This window comes from Giraffa tippelskirchi, chromosome 10 (genome assembly GCF_054371585.1).
Source record: "Giraffa tippelskirchi isolate mGirTip1 chromosome 10, T2T-mGirTip1v1.2.pri, whole genome shotgun sequence".
Classification (NCBI taxonomy): domain Eukaryota; kingdom Metazoa; phylum Chordata; class Mammalia; order Artiodactyla; family Giraffidae; genus Giraffa; species Giraffa tippelskirchi.
The window spans coordinates 134,890,498-134,913,497 of record NC_137284.1 but is presented as its reverse complement, the minus strand read 5'-3'; the positions used below and the strand labels follow the sequence as shown (position 1 = coordinate 134,913,497).

The 23,000-nt window shown below is 39.9% G+C and overlaps 1 protein-coding gene across 3 annotated transcripts in view; it reads left to right on the top strand.

The window, feature by feature from the left end:
- The window catches only part of GRM8 (glutamate metabotropic receptor 8), an 877,877-nt gene that overhangs the window by 393,274 nt on the left and 461,603 nt on the right, over positions 1-23,000 (top strand). For all 3 annotated transcript variants that reach the window (XM_081531191.1, XM_081531192.1, XM_081531193.1), the window contains 3 exons: positions 17,462-17,597; positions 18,067-18,221; positions 19,768-19,905. In XM_081531191.1, the coding sequence (XP_081387317.1) occupies positions 17,462-17,597; positions 18,067-18,221; positions 19,768-19,905 (429 nt within the window). The remainder of the gene's footprint in view (positions 1-17,461; positions 17,598-18,066; positions 18,222-19,767; positions 19,906-23,000) is intronic.

The following is a 23,000-nucleotide window of genomic DNA, read 5'->3' as shown; positions in this document are numbered from 1 at the left end:
GCATCAATTATACTTCAGTAAAACTGTTAAAAAGTTTTTTTTTAAAGAGTTCTATAAGTAACTAAAATGTACGATGGCTTGCTTTAAAAAACATGTCAATTCACTCCTCTCTTTTTAGTTCTATTTGAATCCAAGAAGTTAAATATGTAACTATATTTTTAACCTTTACATATCTTAAACACATAGATCAAATCTTTCTGTGGAAAGTTACCATGTGCTACCTGGAGAAACACTCCAAGTACTTACATTAGCTTCAAAGATGGAATTTTAAATGCTTTTGGTGCTTTATTTTTGTTCTCTGCAGTCTACTTCTTAGCTTAGCCAGTGTTGGACATTCGTTGTGGTGCAATCTTTGCTTTGAATAGTTATTTAGCTAAAATAATAATGATGTTTCAGTTATTAGTTCCTTCTTTAAATCAAGAATGTCAATACCCTTTGAGTATCTGTTAAAATGCTGCTTTGTGTGAAGACCGCTGATCAAAAGACAATATATAGGAGAATTCAGGTAATGTTGGTAAGTAGACTAAGATATAACTTGAGGTTTGCAGGCTTTAAGAGCTGCTGTTGAGATACTATTGAGAGTATCCTATTTGCAAAAGTTATTTGAGGGACTTCTCTGGTAATTCAGTGGCTATGACTTCACGCTTCCAATGCGAGGAGCCTGGTCAGGAACTAGATCCCACATGCTGTCACTAACAGTTTTCATGTTGCAACTGAAGATCCCACATGCTGCAATCAAGACCAGTTGCAGCCAAATAAATAAAGAAATACATATTTTAAAAGGTATTTGGACATGGGTTTCCCTGGAGGCTCAGTTGTAAAGAATCAATCTACTCATGTGGCTCAGTGGTAAAGAATCCACCTACTCATGATCTGAAAGACAGAGTGCCTGAAGAACTATGGACGGAGGTTCATGACCTTGTACAGGAGGCAGTGATCAAGACCATCCCCAAGAAAAAGAAATCCAAACAGGCAAAATGGTTGTCTGATGAGGAGGCCTTAAAAATAGCTGAGAAAAGAAGAGAAGATAAGGCAAAGGAGAAAGGGAAAGATATATGAATGCAGAGTTCCAAAGAATAGCAAGGAGAGATAAGAAAGCCTTCCTCAGTGATCACTGCAAAGAAATAGAAGAAAAGAGTAGAATGAGAAAGACTAGAGATCTCTTCAAGAAAATTGGAGACACCAAGGGAACATTTCACGCAAAGAAGGGCACAATGAAGAACAGAAATGGTATGGACCTAACAGAAGCAGAAGATACTAAGAAGAGGTGGCAAGAATACACAGAAGAACTATACAAAAGAGATCTTTATGACCCAGATAACCACGATGGTGTGATCACTCACCTAGAGCCAGACATCCTACAATGCGAAGTCAAGTGGGCCTTAGGAAGCATCACTACAAACAAAGCTTGTGGAGGTGATGGAATTCAAGTTGAGCTATTTCAAATCCTAAAAGATGATGCTGTGAAAGTGTTGCACTCAATATGCAACCAAATCTGGAAAACTCAGCAGTGGCCAAAGGACTGGAGAAGATCAGTTTGCATTCCAATCCCCAAGAAAGGCAATTCAAAGAATGTTCAAACTGCTGCACAATTGCACTGATCTCACACTCTAGCAAAGTAATGCTCAAATTCTCCAAGCCAGACTTCAACAGCACGTGAACCGTGAACTTCCAGATGTTCAAGCTGGATTGAGAAAAAGGAGAGGAACCGAGATCAAATTGCTAAAATCTGTTGGATCATTGAAAAAGCAGGACTTCCATGGTGGCTCAGATGGTAACGTGTCTGCCTACAATGCAGGAGACTCGCGTTTGATCCCTTGGTTGGGAATATCCCGTGGAGAAGGAAATGGCAACCCACTCTAGTACTCTTGCCTGGTAGGCTGCAGTCCATGGGGTCGCAAAGAGTAGGACACGACTGAGCAACTTCACTTTCACTTTTCACTTTGTTGCATTGAAAAAGGAAATGGCAATCCGCTCCAGTGTTCTTGCCTGGAGAATCCCAGGGACAAGGGAGCCTGGTGGGCTGCCGTCTATGGGGTCACAAAAAGTTGGACACGACCGAGTGACTTCACTTCACTTCTTCACTTACTTCATCAAAAAAGCAAGAGAGTTCCAGGAATATATTTACTTCTGCTTTATTGGCTACACCAAAGCCCAAACTGTGTGGATCACAATAAACTGTGGAAAATTCTTAAAGAGATGGGGATACCAGATCATCTTACCTGCCTCCTGGGAAATCTGTCTGTAGGTCAAGAAGCAACAGTTAGAACTGGACATGGAACAACAGACTGGTTTCAAATTAGGAAAGGAGTACGTCAAGGCTGTATATTGTCACCCTGCTTATTTAACTTATATGCAGAGTACATCATGTGAAATCCCAGGCTAGATGAAGCACAAGCTGGAATCAAGATTGCCGGGAAAAATATCAATAACCTCAGATATGCAGATGACACCACCCTTGGCAGAAAGTGAAGAACTAAAGAGCCTCTTGATGAAAGTGAAAGAAGAGAGTGAAAAAGTTGGCTTAAAGCTCAACATTCAGAAAACTAAGATCATGGCATCTGGTCTCATCACTTCATGGCAAATAGAAGGGGAAACAGTGGAAACACTGAGAGACTTTATTTTTGGGGGTTAAAAATCACTGCAGATGGTGACTGCAGCCATGAAATTAAAAGATGCTTGCTCCTTGGAAGAAAAGCTATGACCAACCTAGACAGCATATTAAAAACCAGAGACATTACTTTGCCAACAAAGCATCTCTGCATCTATGTTATATATGTATATAACATATATTTGTGTATAACATATATCTGTATATAACATATATATATATATATGTATATAACATAAAGTCATGTTCAAATACTGTTGTTGTTGTTGTTTATTTGCTAAGTTGTGTCTGATTCTTTCGTGGTCCTGTGGACTGGAGTCCACTGGGCTCTTATGTTCATGGGATCCTCCAGGCAAGAATACTGGAGTGGGTAGCCATTCTCATCTTCAGGGGATCTTCCCAACCAAGGGATGAAAACTGAGTCTCCTACATGAGTTCACTTCAGTCACTCAGTCATGATCTACTCTCTGCAGCCCCATGGGCTGAAGCATGCTAGGCTTCCCTGTCCATCAGCAACTCCCAGAGCTTGCTCAAACTCATGTCCATTGTGTTGGTGATGCTATCCAACCATTTCATCCTCTGTCGTCCCCTTCTCTTCCCACCTTCAATATTCCCCAGCATCAGGGTCTTTTCCAGTGTGTCAGTTCTTTGCATCAGGTGGCCAAAGTATTGGAGTTTCAGCTTCAGCATCAGTCCTTCCAATGAATATTCAGGACTGATTTCCTTTAGGATCAACTGGTTGGATCTCCTTGCAGTCCAAGGCACTCTCAAGAGTCTTCTTCAACACCACAGTTCAAAAGCATCAGTTCTTCCGTGCTCAGCTTTCTTTATCGTCCAACTCTCACATCCATACATGACTACTGGAAAAACCACAGCTTTGACTAGATGGACCTTTGTCAGTAAAGCAATGTCTCTGCTTTTTAATATGCTATCTAGGTTGGTCATAGCTTTTCTTCCAAGGAGCAGCATTTTTTAATTTCATGGCTGCAGTCATACTATCTGCAGTGATTTTAGAGCCCCCCAAAATAAAGTCTCTCAGTGTTTCCATTGTTACCCCATCTATTTGCCATGAAGTGATGGGACCAGACGCCATGATCTTAGTTTTCTGAATGTTGAGTTTTAAGCCAACTTTTTCACTCTCCTCTTTCACTTTCATGAAGAGGCTCTTTAGTTCTTCTTCACTTTCCACCATAAGGGTGGTGTCATCTGCATATCTGAGGTTATTGATATTTTTCCTGGCAATCTTGATTCCAGCTTGTGCTTCATCCTGCCTGGAATTTTGCGTGTTATACTCTGCATATAAGTTAAATAAGCAGGGTGACACTATACAGCCTTGACGTACTCCATTCCCGATTTGAAACCAGTTTGTTGTTCCATGTCCAGTTCTAACTGTTGCTTCTTGACCTTCATACAGATTCCTCAGGAGACAGGTAAGGTAGTCTGGTATTCCTATCTCTTTCAGAATTTTCCAGTTTATTGTGATCCACACAGTCAAAGGCTTTGGCATAGTCAATAAAGCAGAAGTTGATATATTTCTGCAACTCTCTTGTTTTTTCAATGATCCAACAGATTTTAGCAATTTGATCTCTGGTTCCTCTGTCTTTTCTAAATCCAGTTTGGACATCTGGAAGTTCACATTTTATGTACTGTTGAAGTCTGGCTTGGGGAATTTGAGCATTACTTTGCTAGCGTGTGAGATCAGTGCAATTGTTTGGTAGTCTGAACATTCTTTGAATTGCCTTTCTTTGGGATTGGAATGCAAACTGACCTTTTCCAGTCCTTTGGCCACTGCTGAGTTTTCCAGATTTGATTGCATATTGAGTGCAACACTTTCACAGCATCTTTTAGGATTTGAAATAGCTCAACTTGAATTCCATCACCTCCACAAGCTTTGTTAGTAGTGATGCTTCCTAAGGCCCACTTGACTTCGCATTGTAGGATGTCTGGCTCTAGGTGAGTGATCACACCATCGTGGTTATCTGGGTCGTAAAGATCTTTTTGTATAGTTCTTCTGTGTATTCTTGCCACTTCTTCTTAGTATCTTCTGCTTCTGTGAGCACTTATAGACAGTTAGTTTTATCTTTTGAAATCTTCCTGTCATACTGTTTGTCCTAGTTTCTGGGAATCTACTTTGAAATGGCAAAAACAAACAAACAAACAAACAAACAAAAGTCTCAAAACACTCTAAAAATAGTACTTATGAAATAACCAATGTAAATACAAATGCGTAGAACACATTTGTTTAGTTGCTAAGTTGTGTGTGACTTTTTGTGACCCCAGGGACTGTAGCCCCCAAGACTCCTCTGTCCATGGGATTCTCCAGGCAAGAATACTGGAGTCGGTTGCCATTTACTTCTCCATGGGGTCTTAGTGACCCACGGATCGAACCATGCATCTCCTACATCTACTGCATTATAGCCGGATTCTGTACTGCTGAGAGATCAAGGAAGCCTATGACATAGTAGTTAAACTTAATTAAACCTTGTCAAGTATTCCTTCTGCAAATGTTCCTAACTGTGCATCTGTTGTTTTGACCCTGTGAAAAGTGGATTTTTTGCCCAACTGGAAAGATACTGCTGGTGTGGATGGCCTCCCTCTAGTCTTTCCTTGTTCTCTTTCCTCGTCTTTTTCTTCCCACAAGTGATGTCGTTTTCTCTTCTCACTCTCTGACCTTCTTTCTCCTATCCTCCTCCTTCTTATTCTCTTTTTCCTTCCCTTCCTCCTCCTCTCCTTCCCTTTCTTTTTCTTTTCTTTCCCTGAATTTTTCTTATCTACTGTACCCATGCCACCTTACACATTTCAGTTTTTAGGAGAGGGAAAAGGCCACACTTCAGAAGTTTAGTTCTAGTAGTGGTGGGCACAATTTTCCCCTCTAACACAGAACTCTTGGTACTTAGCATCCCCGTTCACTTGACTCACTAGTAAGATTTATTATTCTGTGTCCATTTGGGGACTGAAATTTGAGTTGTCTTGAGTTAATGTTATAGGTAAATATTGCTTGGTGAAAGTGAGTTACTATTTCTGTTTGGGGTTTTCAATTTTTATTTTAAATGATTTACAACTGATGTGTTTTCTAAGGGAAAAAAATGAATCTGTTGAGTGATTATTTAATCCCTTCACAATAACCATTGGGAGCTCTTAATACTAGCATCCCCTCAATCTTCAGCTCGAGGGACAGAGGCACAGAGATATCACATAACTTAGCCAGTGTCACATAGCTAGTCAGAGAAGGGCTAGGATTTGGAGCCAGGAAGTCCAGCTCTGGGATGACATTCGTAACTGTCACACCACTGTACCTCTGAGCATATGTTTGGATCTCTGATGAGCTCTGGCTGAGTGGTTGTTTTGTTGCAGGAAGGGGGACCCCTGCCAGAGCCCGAGAGTGGGCTCTTGTTTAACACTTGGAAATGAATTGTCCAAAGAGACACATGTGCTGAGAAAGCAAAAGACTGTTGGGAGGGCACACAGGGGGAGAGCAGCAGGGTAAGGGAACCGAGGGGAACTGCTCTGCCACGTGGCTCGCAGTCTTGGGTTTTATGGTGATGGGATTAATTTCCAGATTGTCTCTGGCCAATCATTCTGACTCAAGGTCCTTTCTGTTGGTGCACACATTGCCCAGCCAAGATGGATGCTAGCAAGAAGGATTCTGGGAGGTAGTAGGATGTGTGGCATCTCCTTTTGACCTTTTCTGAATTCTTCTTGTTGGCGGTGATTTGTTAGTTCTGTGTTTCTTACCAAGACCTCCTGTCAGAAAGTAACTCATGCAAATGGTCACTATGGTGTCTGGTCAGGGTGGGTGGTTCCAGTCAACATTTCCCGAAACACTTGAGTGGCCAAGTCTCGTCTAGTTCTTTTGCAACCTTATAGACTGTAGCCCGCCAGGCTCCTCTGTCCATGGCGTTCTCCAGGCAAGAAAACTAGAGTGGGTTGCATTTCATGACTGCATTCTAGTTTGTATGGATCCAAGGAACCCAGCCCAGCCCAACCTCCCTCCTGAGCATCAGAAGCTTTGAGAGTCACATGAAGACAGGCAGAAGAGGGACACTCTGAGCCCGTCCTCTCCATTGCCACTCTTAGAGGTCAAATGGGAGCAGCCTGGAGCTTATGCCCCTTCTGTACCAGGACTTTAATTCCCTCATTTCATTGCTCTTCAGAGTACATTTAAGGATGATGTGGCATTTGATAGACAAAAAAATGTTTGTTGGGGCGAGGGGAGATAAGCACAGATTTAAGTGCAATTTTACTGTTTTAATCCATGTTGTTAAAGAACACTTTTTCTTCACTGTGATGTGCGAGATAAATCTTCTCTTTCACAACGTGCACTTGAAGCTGACACACAGACACACTTCTATCACACTGTGCACTTTGCTGTAAGTCCCAGTTGTACACCACATAAGGAGGTGAAAATACTGTTACAAGAGGTGTGATTACACTTGTTCAAACCTTAGAACAAATTTCAGAGAACTATCACTAAAGGACCAATTACATTAGGCCAAACTGTCATTTTACTTATGTGTCCAGAAAGGTGGAAAGAAATGATGTCAAGGATAAGTAGTGCGAAGAGTTGTGATAGTGTGATTTATAATAAGAAATACATATTTGGTTTTAACCAGTTTTTGGCATAGAGCTCCTAAAATCCTTGGAATTTACTAAGGGATGAGAGAGATAAAGGTGTCTTTTATTATGTTAATTAGGTGACTTTGGGAAAGCCCTTTGAGGAGAGGAGCCTTGCCAGAAATTGAGTTCAACCCCTGATGCTCATGTCAATCATGGCTATGTAAGGAAGCCTCCATAAAAACTTGAAAGGATGGGATTTGAGGAGGCATGGTTTTTTCAGTAGTCATGTACAGATTCAAGAGTTGGACCATAAAGAAGACTGAGTGCTGAAGAATTGATGCTTTCCAATTGTAGTGCTGGAGAAGACTCTTGAGAGTCCTTAGGACTGCAAGGAGATCAAACCAGTCAATCCTAAAGGAAATCAACCCTGAACATTTATTGGAAGGACTGATGCTGAAGCTGAAACTCCAATATTTTGGCCACCTGATGTGAAGAGCTGATTCATTGGAAAAGACCCTGATGCTGGAAAGATTGAGGGCAGCAGGAGAAGGGGGCAGAAGAGGATGAGATAGTTAGGTAGCATTACTGACTCAACAGACATGAATTTGAGCAAATTCCAGGAGATGGTGAAGGAGAGGAAAAGCCTGGTATGGTGTGGTCCATGGTGTTGCTAAGGGTTGGACATGACTTACCGACTTAACAACAACAACCTAAAGGGTTGGTGAACTCTTGGAGATTCAGAGACAGCATGGAAGCTCTGTGCCCTTTCCCCACACCTTGCCCTGAGCATCTCTTGCATCTGGCTGTTCCTGACTTGTATGCTTTTATAATAAACCAGTGATCTAGTAAGTATAGTGTCTCTCTGAATTCTGTGAGCCTCCCTAACAAATTAATTGAACCTATGGAGTGAGTTTTGGGAACCTCTGATCTATACTGCAGAGGGGCAGTCTTGTAGAACCTGAACTCTTAACCTGTGGAATCTGACAATCTCCAGGTAGATAGTTTCAGAAATGAGTTGAATTGTGGCATACCTAGTTGGGGTCAGAGAATTGCCTGGTGATGGTGGAGAAATTACTTACTCTTTATGAATTAGAATTAGGATCTGGGCACTTCTAAGAGCTAACATATTTCTATTGTCTTTAAGAACAACCAACCAAACAAAAAAACCTAGTTAATTTGGTTTTGCTCATTGCTATTATTTAAAGATGCATTCATAGGAAATAATTTAATAATAGTTCACTGACTGTATCACATTCTTATTAGGGTCAATTATAAGCCATCTTTTAAGATCAACCGACAATTTTTACCAATCACATTTTTGTTGTTGTCATTATTCAGTTACTAAATCATGTCTGACTCTTTTGAGACCCCATTGACTGTAACCTGTCAGAGTCCTCTGTCCATGTAATTTTCTAGGCAAGAATCCTGGAGTGGGTTGCCATTTCCTCCTTCAGGGGTTCTTCCCAACCGAGGGATTGAACCCACGTCTCCTGTGTTGCAGGTGGTTTCTTTACCACTGAGCCACCTGGGAATCCCATCACTTTTTTACCAGTAGCCTTAGCTATTGATAAAATGGTACCTTTGTTGATGTGTTATGTATCAAAACCATTCTTTCATGAGGATCTAACAAGTTATATAATCAGAGGCTCAATATGATTTTCTTGGAACTTAACTTGACAGAGATTGTGAGCCAACTTGAGACACTGGTAATCATGTTGTTTAAAGAAAATCACTTCAATATTCTATATGCAGCTTTGTAAGCAATTTCATTCCTAATAATTTAATCCTCCTGGATTTCCATCACAGTTGGAAGTTGGTGCTGTGACATTGTTTCTTGTTTTGTGTTTCTCTTTCTACATTATTAATAGAGATTTTGTTCTTAAAAATAAGCAACAACTAAAAACATGATGCTTTGTCCTCTTGGATTGCTTTAACAAAACTTCTCTGTTGAAATACAGGGAGTTTTATGTTCCCAGTTCCTTTGTCTGAGTTGGCTACAAGTCCAGTATTGTACTGTTTGTATAGGTTGCCTGTCTTTGTGCAATAAGTCCTCTTTGAAGAGGAACTTTAAACTTAAACAATGGTATTTTATTAATTGTTTGACTTGTACTATCATTTCAGAGATATAATATCTTTGGTTTTCTGTAAGTTTCAATTCTTACCTATGGTGAGTTCCCTTTCAGAGCCCCTTTCAGTGAAGGTTCCCGGTGCCCTTGCCTAGTAATGTGGCTACACTATGGAGCGGCCCTGACTGCAAGGAACTGCCTTGACTAATGTGTCCACCCCCCTTTCCCAGGATGTCCCCCAGCAAGCCACTGACAAATGTGGAAGTGTAATACCCTGTTCTATCTGACCTAATTCAGAGCAACTCTGGAAGCCATTTCAGCCTCAGCATTCCCAGTGGTGCTGGGAATTTGTCATTGGTCCACAGTCAGCTGGACTTCTTCCCTGCCCAGTCCTATTTCCATCCCTGTGGTCTTCCACTGGGTGGAGAGCAAGGCAAATATCATGCATTTCAACCTCCTAAGGTTGCAACAGTATTGTCTTAACACTCTATAGTCCAGCTTCTTAATAATCTATAGGCAAATATTTAAATAAAAAGAGCATGTGGGTTGTTTCCACAACATTTGCTACTTAGTGGTTGGTACCATTAATAGGTTAATAGTTTTCACCATGCTATTACTCTTTTAAAGAATTAAATTCTAATGTTCAACTCAGATCTTCAAAATACTTATAAAATCCCTCCAAGAGGAGGCTTGAATCCTTTGGGTATGAATTCAGGGATGACAAAGGAGAAGTCAGTCACTTTCTCCATTCTCTCACATTGAAACTGCCCTGATGAGAGTGTGATGATCTGTAATAGGTGAAAAGTGAAATCTAGTCATCTTATTTACTGGCACACAAAAGCAGGCAATTACCACTTCTTGAAATTTAGGATATTTAATAATATTACACAAATAAAGTTGAGGGTTCAAGATCTGACCTGTTGACAAACTCATGTTTTAGGTCTGAATATCAGCTATCTCTCCTCTCAAGTCTGGTGATGATGTTTATCTGGTTAAAATGAGAATGATGATTAACAATATTAATAATGTATTCAATGCAACATTTGTATAGCACTTTAGCATATTACCCTTTTCATCCCTGGAAGATAGTTGCTATGAACCTTGTCACAGAGATGAGGACACTGAGACTTGTTCAAGATTACATAGGACCAACCCTCAGGTCTTCTGACCCATATATGTTTTTCTTCTTCACTTCAACATCTTACTGCACTAGCAAACCAACATATATGTAAAGAACCTTTCGTCTCTCGGACCTGAGACTTCCAGGTACTCACGTATGAGATAAAGAGATAAAAATTATGAATGAAATTGTTTACAAATTTGCTCTTATTTAAATAAGAGCAAATTATTGTGCAATCCCACAAATGAACAAACTAAGGCCAAGGTAATAGTCTAATTTATTGCACTCTGATAAAATCCATTTTGGGTGCCAGATGCTGTATCAGTGAAAGCTCCCTCTGAATTAAAATTTCATTTTTTTTTTTTTTTTTTTGCTTTTTGTGTGCCACTTTTAACCACTTTTAAAAATAAGGATATATTTTTATGTATCCTATGTTTTCCTACTTGACTGAGAGGTGTCTGAGGTCAGAAATGTCTCACTTCTGTTTATACCAGCAGTGTCTCTTGTAAGTCTTACATTTATTTATTCAAAACATATTCATTGAAGCCCATATGTGCCAAGCACAGTGATAGGTAGTAAGAAGTATGGTGGTCAGTGTGAAAGACAAGATTCAGTAGTCATGGAACTTATAGTCTAAGGTGAAAAAAACAGATAACGGAATTTTAAAAATATATAATTGCTGTGGTTGCTACAGTCAAAGGTGATGTGGAAGACTGGAGGCCTCAGAAAATTTTCCTGAGGACAGGGGCAGTTGGAAAGATGTGAGGATGGACTAGTTAAATACTAGAGTTTAAATCATTTCTGTAATCTGCATGAGTTCTAAGTATTTTAACTTTGTTCTTAATGCTCAATAGAAGGACTGCATTTGAGTAGCTATTAATTCGATTTATAAGGGGTGACCTGCTGGGTCTTTTGAATGTCTTTAAATTTACTTTATCTTATTCATCAGTCATAGATATCCATGAAACCATTAAGTCACAAGTATAGTCAATTGTGGATGGGCAAGATGATGGAAAAAGTCTCGGAGTCACACAGAGGTGGCTTTGAAACTGGGTTTCAAACTCTTGCCAGCTGTTGACACCCCTATTTCTGTTTCCTCATCAGAACTGTGGTGATAATACCAAGGCTAGAGTGCTTTCCCTAGGACTCTGGAGGCACAGAATGCATGAGACTGGGAAGGAGTGCTCAAGTGTGTTGGAGAGCGTATGTAAAACGCTCAGCTCAACAAATGATCTTTTAATTATCACTAAATAATCAAAGGGAAAACATTTACACAGGTGAGGAAATCAGACAGGGAATTCTAGAAAGCAGCCAATTATAAATTCTTCCGTACAACAGTCTTGTCCTAAGTGCTAAGCTTTAAAAATTATTTCTTGCTAAACTGGGGACACCTGCAGAACAGGGAATTTAGTGTCCCTGGAACTGTACACAATCACTTTTCCAGAGTGGAGTATGAAGAAATAGATGGAATAGACATGCTTTGATGCAGGAGAGCTCCTCTTCCACACTTCAGGAATCGAGATCAAGTCAGAGGGTCTCTTTTAAAATCGAAACAATTGATAATGAATATTGTTGGAAAACACATCTTTGATAAAGCCTGAATGTTTGACTAAATTTTACTGTATTTTAACCAAACACTAACAGTATACGATGACTTCTTCTTATATAGTTTTAAATAGTCATGATTATTTGGGGTGGTGATTTATTGTAATTTGTTACTGCAGTTGATTTGACATTATGCAATATTTTCTTAGCAGTAGATCATTTTACATGCTTATCTGGCTTTTCTGATGTGTACATCTTGTCATTCAGTTATAAGATTGTTGCAGGCAGAATGGAGACAGAAAGTCCTTAGCTCTGGAAACATAGTAGACCATGGGTACATATGAATGGACTGTGTGGCTTTTTGACTGATGTGAAGATAGAAGTTGTGAATGAGTTTCAAGGCTAAGAAAAAGAATATTAATTTTCTAACACCAATTATTTGAGAGTAATGCTTTCCACAATAAAATGTCCATTAAGCACCAAACAGCATAATGCCTTTGGGGTGCACGTTCTTCATAAGGATTTGCTCAGCTGAAATAAATTACTTGTGCAGTTCCTCTTTCAAGAAAGATACAAATTGACCAGGCTCGCAAATAAAAGGTGAGGTGAAGGAATAAAAAAAAATATAGACTAATGTAAAATTCCAACTTGACTCATTTTGAATGAACAGAAATGTTCAATGGATCTGTAGTAAATGACTAAATCAATGAATTCAGACTAAACCATAAGTCTGGATTGCCCGTTTGCATCATCTGAAAAAAATCATAATCAAAATTTTCTGGCCTTAATTTCTTCTGGTTATGGAGTCAGAGTTAATCTCAGAATGATACTTAGGATATGGCATGTCTTTAATGGGATCCTTAAGTAATTAGAACAATTTTCTTAAAAGTGCAGTCATGTTTTGAAACATCTATTGCTCCCCAGAGAGTGTTACAGTTTGGATCTTACATTTCTGTGGTTACCTCATGTTTCCACTCAACACTGTTCTTTATTTGATTTTTACACACACTTTGCAGTTTTTAAGTAATCCCTAGACTTTGTCCCGAAAGTTTTCTCCTCAAAACATGTAATCACTCCTTTCCAGTCTCATTCACTAACTCCCTTCCTGCTGGTGGGTTTTCAGAACTCTGTCATTCACCTTTTCCTGTTATTGATTTAAATATTCTCTTTGAGTGATCACTTCATTCCCAACACTTCAGTTACTACTGTATCTGCATCTAACAACATTGTGGTTACAACTCCCTTCTCTCTCCTTAGCTCCAGACTCATTGTTTCCAGTTCAGTGTTACATGGGTACTTTGAAAACCACTGGTTCTGAATCAAACTCATCAAGTCTGCCCCTCCTGTATTTCCTACTTGTTTAATGGTGTCATCACAGAAAGGTGAAATAGTGAAAGTGAAGTCGCTCAGTTGTGTCCTACTCTGCGACCCCATGGACTGTAGCCCACCAGGCTCCTCCATCCATGAGTTTTCCAGGCAAGAGTACTGGAGTGGGTTGCCATTTCCTTCTCCAGGGGATCTTCCTGACCCAGGGATCAAACCTGGGTCTCCCACATTGCAAGCAGACACTCTACTGTCTGAGCCACCAGGGAAGCCCCATAGAAACTGATCACAAAGGCCAAAACCTTAGAGTCGTGGTTAATGGTTTCCTACCACTGCGCTACCTTGATCAAATTAATACAACCTAAATATTCCGTTGGCCAAAAAAATTTGTTCAGAATTTTCTGTAAGATGTTATGGGGAAACCCAAATGAACTTTTTGGCCAACCCAGTATATACAATTTTTATTTGCCAATCATGTCTCAGTAAAAGTGGGAAAAATATTACAAAGCCCCATTAATTCTAATTCCAATTTTCACTGTCCACCTGTCTCTGATGACTCAGACAGTAAAGAGTCTACCTGCAATGCAGGAGACCCAGGTTTGATCCCTGGGTCAGGAAGATCCCCTGGAGAAGGTAATGGCAACCCACTCCACTATTTTCACCTGGAGAATTCCAGGGAAGGAGGAGCTTGGCAAGCTGAAGTCCTTGGAGTTGCAAAGGGTCGGACACCACTGAGCACTCATACACCTGCCCTTCCTCAGTACTGATAGTATCACCCTAGTCATCATTCCCTGTTGCCTGTCCTAGTAACTTCCTAACTGGGATCATGGCCTCTGGTTCTTTCCATTCCACGTTGTCCTCTTTTATCACTTAGTGGTCCTCATTCACTTTTCTTCCATGAAATGCCGTGGTCATAGAAAAGACATACTCCTGTGGGCTGCTGAAAATCAGGCACCTTCGTTACTCATAATCTTGCACAGGTCTTGAATCATATGCATGACCTGGATCCCATCTACCTCTCATCTTTGTCTCTACTTCTCTCCCCTTCATTCATTAACTCCACTGGTTCTTTCCTGCCTTTTTCCACCCAATTCTCTTCCCTTCTCTCTTCTTTTTGAACTTAATGGAGAGATACCAACTATAGGGACACTTTTCCTCAATATAAATTAAATGGCCTTGCTCTTCCTTGTAGGGTATGCCATAACTTATATACTTATTTGGTGGTTTGTTTTGCATTAAGCCTATTTTACCCATAACATTTCTAAACTCTGGTAAGAGTTTTATTCACCATTATAATATGGTTTTATTCATCCTTATAATATGGTTTTATTCACCATTATAATATGGTTTTATTCACCATTATAATATGGTTTTATTCACCATTATAATATGGTTTTATTCACCATTATAATATGGTTTTATTCACCATTATAATATGGTTTTATTCACCATTAAAATGTGGTTTTATTCACCATTAAAACATGTCCATTTTATTCACCATTATAAATCCATATCTCCTGCATGGTGTCTGGCAGATAGTGAAAGTGTTAGTCCCTTAGTTGTGTCTGACTCTTTGCGACCCCATGGACTGTAGCCCATCAGGCTCCTCTGTCCATAGAATTCTCCAGGCAAGAATACTGAAGTGGGTAGCCATTCCCTTTTCCACGTGATCTTCCCAACCCAAGGATTGAACCCAGGTCTCCCGCATTGCAGGCAGGTTCTTTACCATCTGAGCCACCAGGGAAGCCCCATAAATATTTACTGAAAGAATGAATCAATCATCACAACTATTTTGGACATATCAGTAGGCTAACTACTTAAGGCTCAGTCTGTGGCTTATAGGCAATTCTCACCACTGAAGAGCACAGTGTAGGATTAGTGAGGGTACTGCTGTTGCAAGGATAATTTTAGCAGTGTTCTAACTTGTACGAAGAATAACTTTCAGTACTGTGGCACTGTTAATCATACGGCATTGTCACATATTGGATCACAACACACCAGACACCCATTGTGTGGCTACCACATGGTTCCTCTTTGTTTGGCTACCTGAAGTTTCTTCCTAAAACACATAGCTCATCATGCTTATGAACTTTCTGTGGGTTCCTATCCTTTTCAATATAAAACCCAAATTATTTGGCCTGTCTACAAAGTCATTGTCAAGCTGGACCTGTCCATTCTTTCCAACCTCAACCCCAACCAGTCATGATCCAACAAGGTTCTTTCATACCTTGGCTTCTACCAGAAATGTCCCAGTTTTGCCCTTGTGCTTATGTATATTTGCCATTTAAAATCTAGCTCTCTCAAGCACTTGAGTTACTCCCTCCTCTGTGTTCCCAAAGTGTGGCATACTCTCTTCATCCTAAAATCATTATATGCTCCGTGATAATTTATTGGAATGCCCCTTTCCCAGACTAGCTGGCAACTGCTGGGTTAGACTGGGCATTCCCAGTGTCCAGCCTGATGCATGGCATATAATGGCACCCTGTAATGCTTGGGTAACTGAATGCATTGTCAATTGTGTGGAAGTAAAAGTACCTTGCTTGTTGAAGTCATGCTGTAAATAAATGGTGATTTTCTTCTCAAGTGGCTCAAAAAGTATGTTCAAACCATAATGCAAATGAAACATCTTGCTGATGTCATTTTTTTCTCTTTATATTAGAATATGTTACCTCGACACCACTACACCAGAGGAAAACTCTTTCTTTTCCTCCTATCCCAGCCCATCAGCAAAGGGCAGAGATATTTTCTACATTTTTCTTTTTGGCTTCTCATTGCCTTAAGATGAGAAATCAAAAGAAGTGTTCTTCCTTTTTTTGTTGTGTGAGTTGGATGGTTCAGTTCAGTCGCTCAGTCATGTCTAACTCTTTGAGACCCCATGGACTGCAGCACGCCAGGCTTCCTTGTCCTTCATCAACTCCTAGAGCTTGCTCAGACTCATGTCCATCGAGTCAGTGATGTCATCCAACCATCTTATCCTCTGTCGTCCCTACTCTTCCTGCCTTCAATGTTTCCCAGCATCAGATTCTTTTCAAATGTTTAGTTCTTTACATCAGGTGGCCAAAGTATTGGAGCTTCAGCTTCAGCATCAGTTCTTCCAATGAATATTCAGGACTGATTTCCTTTAGGATTGACTGCTTGGATCTCCTTGCAGTCCAAGGGACTCTCAAGAGTCTTCTTCAACACCATAGTTCAAAAGCATCAATTCTTCAGTGTTCAGCTTTCATTATAGTCCAGCCCTCACATTCATACATGACTACTGGAAAAACCATAGCTTTGACTAGACGGACCTTCGTTGGCAAAGTAATGTGTTTGCTTTTCAATACGCTGTCTGGGTTGGTCATAGCTTTTCTTCCAAGGAGCAAGCATCTTTTAATTTCATGGCTGCAGTCACCATCTGCAGTGATTTTGGAGCCCCCCAAAACAAAATCTCTCACTGTTTCCATTGTTTCCCCATCTATTTGCCATGAGTTGGATGAAATTTCTGCCATTTTGGTTTTCACAGTGGAGACATATGTCAGCTGAGTGCTTGTGTCTTTGAAACTTGACTTGTGTCTCAAATAATCTTGAAGACTACTTATCTCATAACATATTATGTTTTTGCATAAGTATCTTGCTACAATACTATGAGCTAAAAAAAGGTAATTAACTTTAAAGGAGGTCTGCTGATAAACGTTGAGTTCGACCCCTGGGTTAGGAAGGCCCTCTGGAATAGGAAATGGCAACCCATTCCAGTATTCTTACTTGGAAAATTCCATGGGCAGTGGAGCCTGGTGGGTCCATGGGGTCACAAAATAAGTTAGCAAAAGGACCTTCCTCTATCTATTACAGGAAGTCTCACCTATAAGACATATTCATACCTTTTTTTTTTTAAATCAAAGCACTTGTCCTTGTACTTATTTTAAATGAATTAAAACAGCCTTTCTTTCCACTCTTTCTCTCCTGTCCTACATTTTGTGCACTTTGATTTTTTTTTTTTTAAAGGACATTCACAAAAATAATGTTTAAACTTGGAAACAAAAACTTGATGTGTGATTAAGTCATTGATGTCATTCATTTGATATATATATATTAGGATGCAAAAACATCCTGATTGCTTTTAAATAGGTGAGAATGACAGATATTTTGAGAAACAATATCCATTACCAAGTCATGTGTTTCTATAAAGTAGCTAACCTCATTAAGTGTGTTAAGTAAATGTCTTTTCTGAATCACTTTCTCTCTCTCTCTCTTTTTAAATAGGTGGTGTTTGCATTGCTCAGTCACAGAAAATTCCACGTGAACCAAGACCTGGAGAATTTGAAAAAATTATCAAGCGCCTGCTAGAAACACCTAATGCTCGGGCAGTGATTATGTTTGCTAATGAAGATGACATCAGGTACTGATTGATTTTCATCCTCATTTAGGATCATATTTGCTCCTCACATCCTTTTTCTAATATATTTCATGTTCAATGTAGAATCTTGTAAGATTTCACAAGAATTGTAGCATTCTTATGCAAGTACAGACTGCCTTCTGCTACATAGAAACAACAGCCTTCTGGTTTCTCAATCTGAAATGTTTATTGAGTAAAATCCGGGGACTGAAAAGAAATGAGACAAGCAACGATGATAGACCGAATAATGTGAATGAGGTTAAGAATAAGGCTAATTATCAGGCACTGGACTTAAAGTCTCCAATTTATTTCTTTTAGGAGATGTTAAAACTCGGGTAGTTAGAATGATTGACTTGTTGTTTAATGGTGACCTACTGAGTGTTGATGACTTGATATAGCAGGTCTTGTAACATTCATATGTATAGAGTTTCTTGGTAAATGTGGTGTGTTTTATTTGTTCTTATTCTCATAGGAGGATATTGGAAGCAGCAAAAAAATTAAACCAAAGTGGGCATTTTCTCTGGATTGGCTCCGATAGCTGGGGATCCAAAATAGCACCCGTTTATCAGCAGGAGGAGATTGCAGAAGGGGCTGTGACAATTTTGCCCAAAAGAGCATCAGTTGATGGTAAGGATGCACCATTTCATTCCAACTGAATCTAAACTCAAAAGCAAAATCAGAGTATCAGCATATGATGAAATGCATCCATTATTTTATGACTCTGGATAAAATTTGTAGCACTGATGGCAGAATTACCAAGATAGTAACTGTTTAAATTAGCACATTATATATTTTTTTAATTAGAAAAGATATCCACAAGACATTTTTTTAAGGAGCACTACTGTTGGCCTTAGATATCTCTGTGATGTTAGCAGTTGCCCTGTAAGTTTGCATATATCCATGGACATACACAACAGTTATAGCATTGTTGGAAGGATAGTGTTTGCTTTATAGCAAATTAAGACATGATGCTGCTTTGACTCTATGGATAAATGAATGACAACAGAAGATGTGGCACATCCCTGAAAAGCAGTCTGTCTCCCAAATATCTTTTCCAGTGATCTTGACAGTGACAAAAATTCCTACCTTCGCCATTATCTGTTGGAACAAGGCATTATTTCCAGTTTTAATCTCATGTTTATTGATCAGAGCTCAATTGGAAATTGAAAGAAATATTAAAATCAGAGAAGGAGTCAGTTGACAAATGTTTGGCATATTGGAGGTTTTGTTTTGGTTTTTATGTATGCTGTTCAAAAGATCATTTCATCAATGGTGTAAGAGTATATGTATTAAAGTGAGAATAATGACAAAGTAAGGGCTTCTCTGGTAGCTTGGGGGTAAAAAAACTGCCTGCCAATGCAGGAGATGCAAGTTTGATCCCTGGGTCTGGAAGATCCCCTGAAGAAGGAAATGACAACCCATTCCAGTATCCTTCCTTCAGTGAGGTGGTTACCTGACCAGGCTGACACTTTGGCTTATTACCTAGGATTCTAGAAGACTGGGTGCTTTCCAAGTGGCTCATTGGTAAAGAATCCGCCTGCCAAGCAGGAGATGTGGGTTCAATCCTTGGGTTGGGAAGATCCCTTGGAGAAGGAAATGGTAACCCATTTCAGACAGAGGAGCCTGGCAGGCTACAGTCCATGTGGTTGCAAAGAGTTGGACACGACTTAGCAACTAAAAAACCAGAAGGTTACATTAGTAGTGATTGGTTTATTGAGGTAGCTGAAAATGGAACATCCAGATCAGATAAATCTTCAGGTGAGTAGAAGCACAGAAACCCAGAACATAGACCTCTACTAGGGGAAAGAGAGGAGAAAAAGTCTGAGTTGGTTCTAAATATTCAGCATGAGGTCACTGGTTGCTGCCACTGGGAGACATAGAGGAGAGGAAGAAGTGGTGAGGATGACACCCAAGCTTACCTGCTGTGCACGTCCCTGAAAAGCCAGGTGCCTGAATGGTGAATGGTGGGAGCGGAGATACTGTCCTCTGTTCTCCATTGATTCTTGCCACAGGGATAGCCTTATTTCTGGGTTATTGGTCCTCCCCCATTTGTTATATATATATATTTTTTCATGCAATGATCACAACATAATATAATATCTGTTCAAATTTCTGATAGTACATGGTTTTGATTTTGAAAAAAAAAATTTCATATCTTTCTTCTTTAAAATAGGATTTGATCGATACTTTAGAAGCCGAACTCTTGCCAATAATCGAAGAAATGTATGGTTCGCAGAATTCTGGGAGGAGAATTTTGGATGCAAGTTAGGATCACATGGAAAAAGGAACAGTCATATAAAGAAATGTACAGGTAACCATTTAAATGTTTTCCTTGGAGCATTCGTGTTTGTCATTACCTGAGAAATTAAGCTTTTCTATGTGGATAGTGATGACAACATTTCCTACCTCCTCGCATCTCTTGTTATAGTTTCTCAGCAGGGCTGAGCTTCCACTGATCATTCAACAAACTTAAACTTGCTCATTGGTTCTTGCAATCAATGAACAAGTATTTATTGAACACGTGCCATGTGTCCAGTGCTGGAGTATTTCACTTCTGTTGGAAAAAAATGATTTATGAGTATCTACTTTAGACAAAGTACTTTATAAGGTTTGGTGGGATATTGACAAATAAACAAGACATGATTTTGTTTGCCAGGAGTTCAAAATATAGTGAGGATAACAGATCATAATAAATTGTGCTGCCAGTGCTTTTCAACTATTTCAATCCATGTCCCCTATATCCTGCATAGCTCTAGCAGCTATGGTTTTTTGATGCTCTACTTTCTATATTTTGTATGTAAAAATAACAGTGATATTAAATGTACATTTTTTGAATGTTAGAATTTAACTTTTAATTTGAAGATAACATGACTGTGTATGTAGAAACATCTATGGAATTTTAAAAGTTACTTAGAACTAAGCAATACATTTAGTAAGATCAATACAAGATAGAAGGTCTGTATAAATGTACTTTTTACATCCGTTTATATATATTAATGGATATATTTATATACCCATTTATGTATATTAGAAACTAACACATGGAAAATGAAATACATACAGCATAATTAAAAAGAATATAAAAAGGGATAATTTTAATAAAGATACATCTCTTCTATACTAAGATCTACATTGAATGAGCATCTTATAACCATACACTCCTCTCTTGCTTTCCCCTTGGCCCACACATTTTAATATGACCTCCTTTCCCTCTATTTAGTTCCTTTGGAAATAGGTTTTCAAATAAAGATATAATCTGAGAAGTGCTAGAGCAGCCCTATAAATGAATAAGGATGGGGATGTGGAGAGGGGCACCCCGGTGGAGGGAACTGACTTCCAGGAGCTGGGGTAAGTGAAGTGAGACAAAATTCGTGCTCGTGGGTCTTACATTTGAGTTTGAAGAGTCACTAAATAAGTAAACGTATAAAGAAACAGAGACTTCCAGATGCTGAGATGTGCCTTGAAGAAATACAACAGAGTAAATGTAAAAAGAGTGACCAGGTAGTCTCAGGAAGGAGGAGGGAAGGCAGCAATTACTATCCTTTGCTTAAGATGCTTTGCCAAGGAGCTAACATTTGAGACCAGACATAAATGGCAAGGGGCTTCTCTGGTGGCTCAGATGGTAAAGAATCTGCCTGCAATGCAGGAGACCTGGGTTCGATCCCTGGGTTGGAAAGATCCCCTGGAGGAGGACATGGCAACCCACTCCAGTATTCTTGCATGGAGGATCCCCATGGACAGAGGAGCCTGGCAGACTACAATCCATGGGTCACAAAGAGTTGGACACGACTGAGCGACTAAGCACATGAATGGTAAGAGTCCTCAGTCATGTGAAGATATGAGGGCAGCCCATTCCAGGATCTAGCACAAGCCTCTTGAGTTTAAGGTAAAGAAAACAAAAAATAAAAGGTCAGGGAGGACAGAGTAATTGAGACTGAGAGTGAGAGTGAGAGCAGAAGAGGACTGAGACAGGCCAGCCCATGCAGGGTTCCGGGGTTCTTCCTAGAAGCTCCAGAACTGGGGATTTAGGGCTTTATCCTACCTATAGGGTGGAAGTAAATAAGGCTTTTCATTTAGGACACTGCTCAGATACTTCTTTCAGAAAGATTCCTCTGACAGAAGTGTAGGGAGGGTTGAAGATCAGGGGAGAGAAAAGAGAAAGGTAAGTCAGTGTCCATCCCGCAGCCCCAGTGGTGGACAGTCTCAGCCTCATGAGATGTGCTAGTTAGGGATGGAACACAGAGTAGGTAGTATTTACAGCACATGGTGAATACTGAATGCCCTGGGGGTGGTGGTGAGTGATGGAGGTTCTGAATTATAAATCTCTGCCAGCTAGGTCTAGGAAAACTACTTAACCGAAAAGACAGCAAGAATGGTAATGGACTATTGGAAGGACTAACTAGAACTGGGTTCTGAACTCACCCCATGGAACTGCCCAGCAGGTGGCAACTAAGGTTTGGGACCCTGCTTAATGTAAGACACTAGAAATACAGATTAGGTAGTAGTAGATGGAGGAGACCTGGAAGTTAAAACACAAGGGCAGAGATGCAGTTACCAGGGAAAATTGAGCAGAGATGTGGGATAACCACCTAACCCTCTAGGAGAGGAAACAGAAGAAGAAATTAAGCATTGCGTGTTGGGGAAGGAGATGAACTGGGGGTCAGGAGAGGGGATAGGGTGCATGCATGTTCAGTGCTACAGAGAGGCAAGGTTGAAGGACAGAAGTTTGATGGAGACTCAGATGGTGAGGGCGGTGAGGGCTAGAGATCAAAGTGGAATAGAAGCAGAGGGAGGAATGCTTTTTTTTTTTTTTTTAATTTATTTATTTTAGTTGGGGGCAGGAATGCTTTTTTTTTAAAGAAGTTTAGCAGAAAAATAAAATAGTGATGATGGGAGAACTTGAGAAAGAAGCAGAGTTACAGAAATTTCTTTAGGGGAGTCATCTAATTTAAGCATCTTTTCAGATAAACATGGTGGTGGGAAGAAATATCAAGGGGCTTCCCTGGTGGTTAGGTAGTTAAGACTTCCCTTTCCAATGCAGGGGATGTAGGTTCAATCCCTGGTCAGGGAGCTAAGATCCCACATGCCCTGCGGCCAAAAATCCCAAAACATAAAACTGAAGTAATACTGTAACAAAGGCTTCCCCAGAGACTCTGGTATTGAGTCTACCTGCCAGTGGGGGATATGCAGATTCGATCCCTGGGTCAGGAACAAACCAAAAACATAAAACAGAAGTAATATTGTAACAAAGGCTTCCCCAGAGACTCTGGTATTGAGTCTACCTGCCAGTGGGGGATATGCAGATTCAATCCCTGGGTCAGGAACATCCCCTGAAAAAGGAAATGACAACCCACTCCAGTATGCTTGCCTGGAGAATCCCATGGACATTGGTGCCTGGCAAGCTAC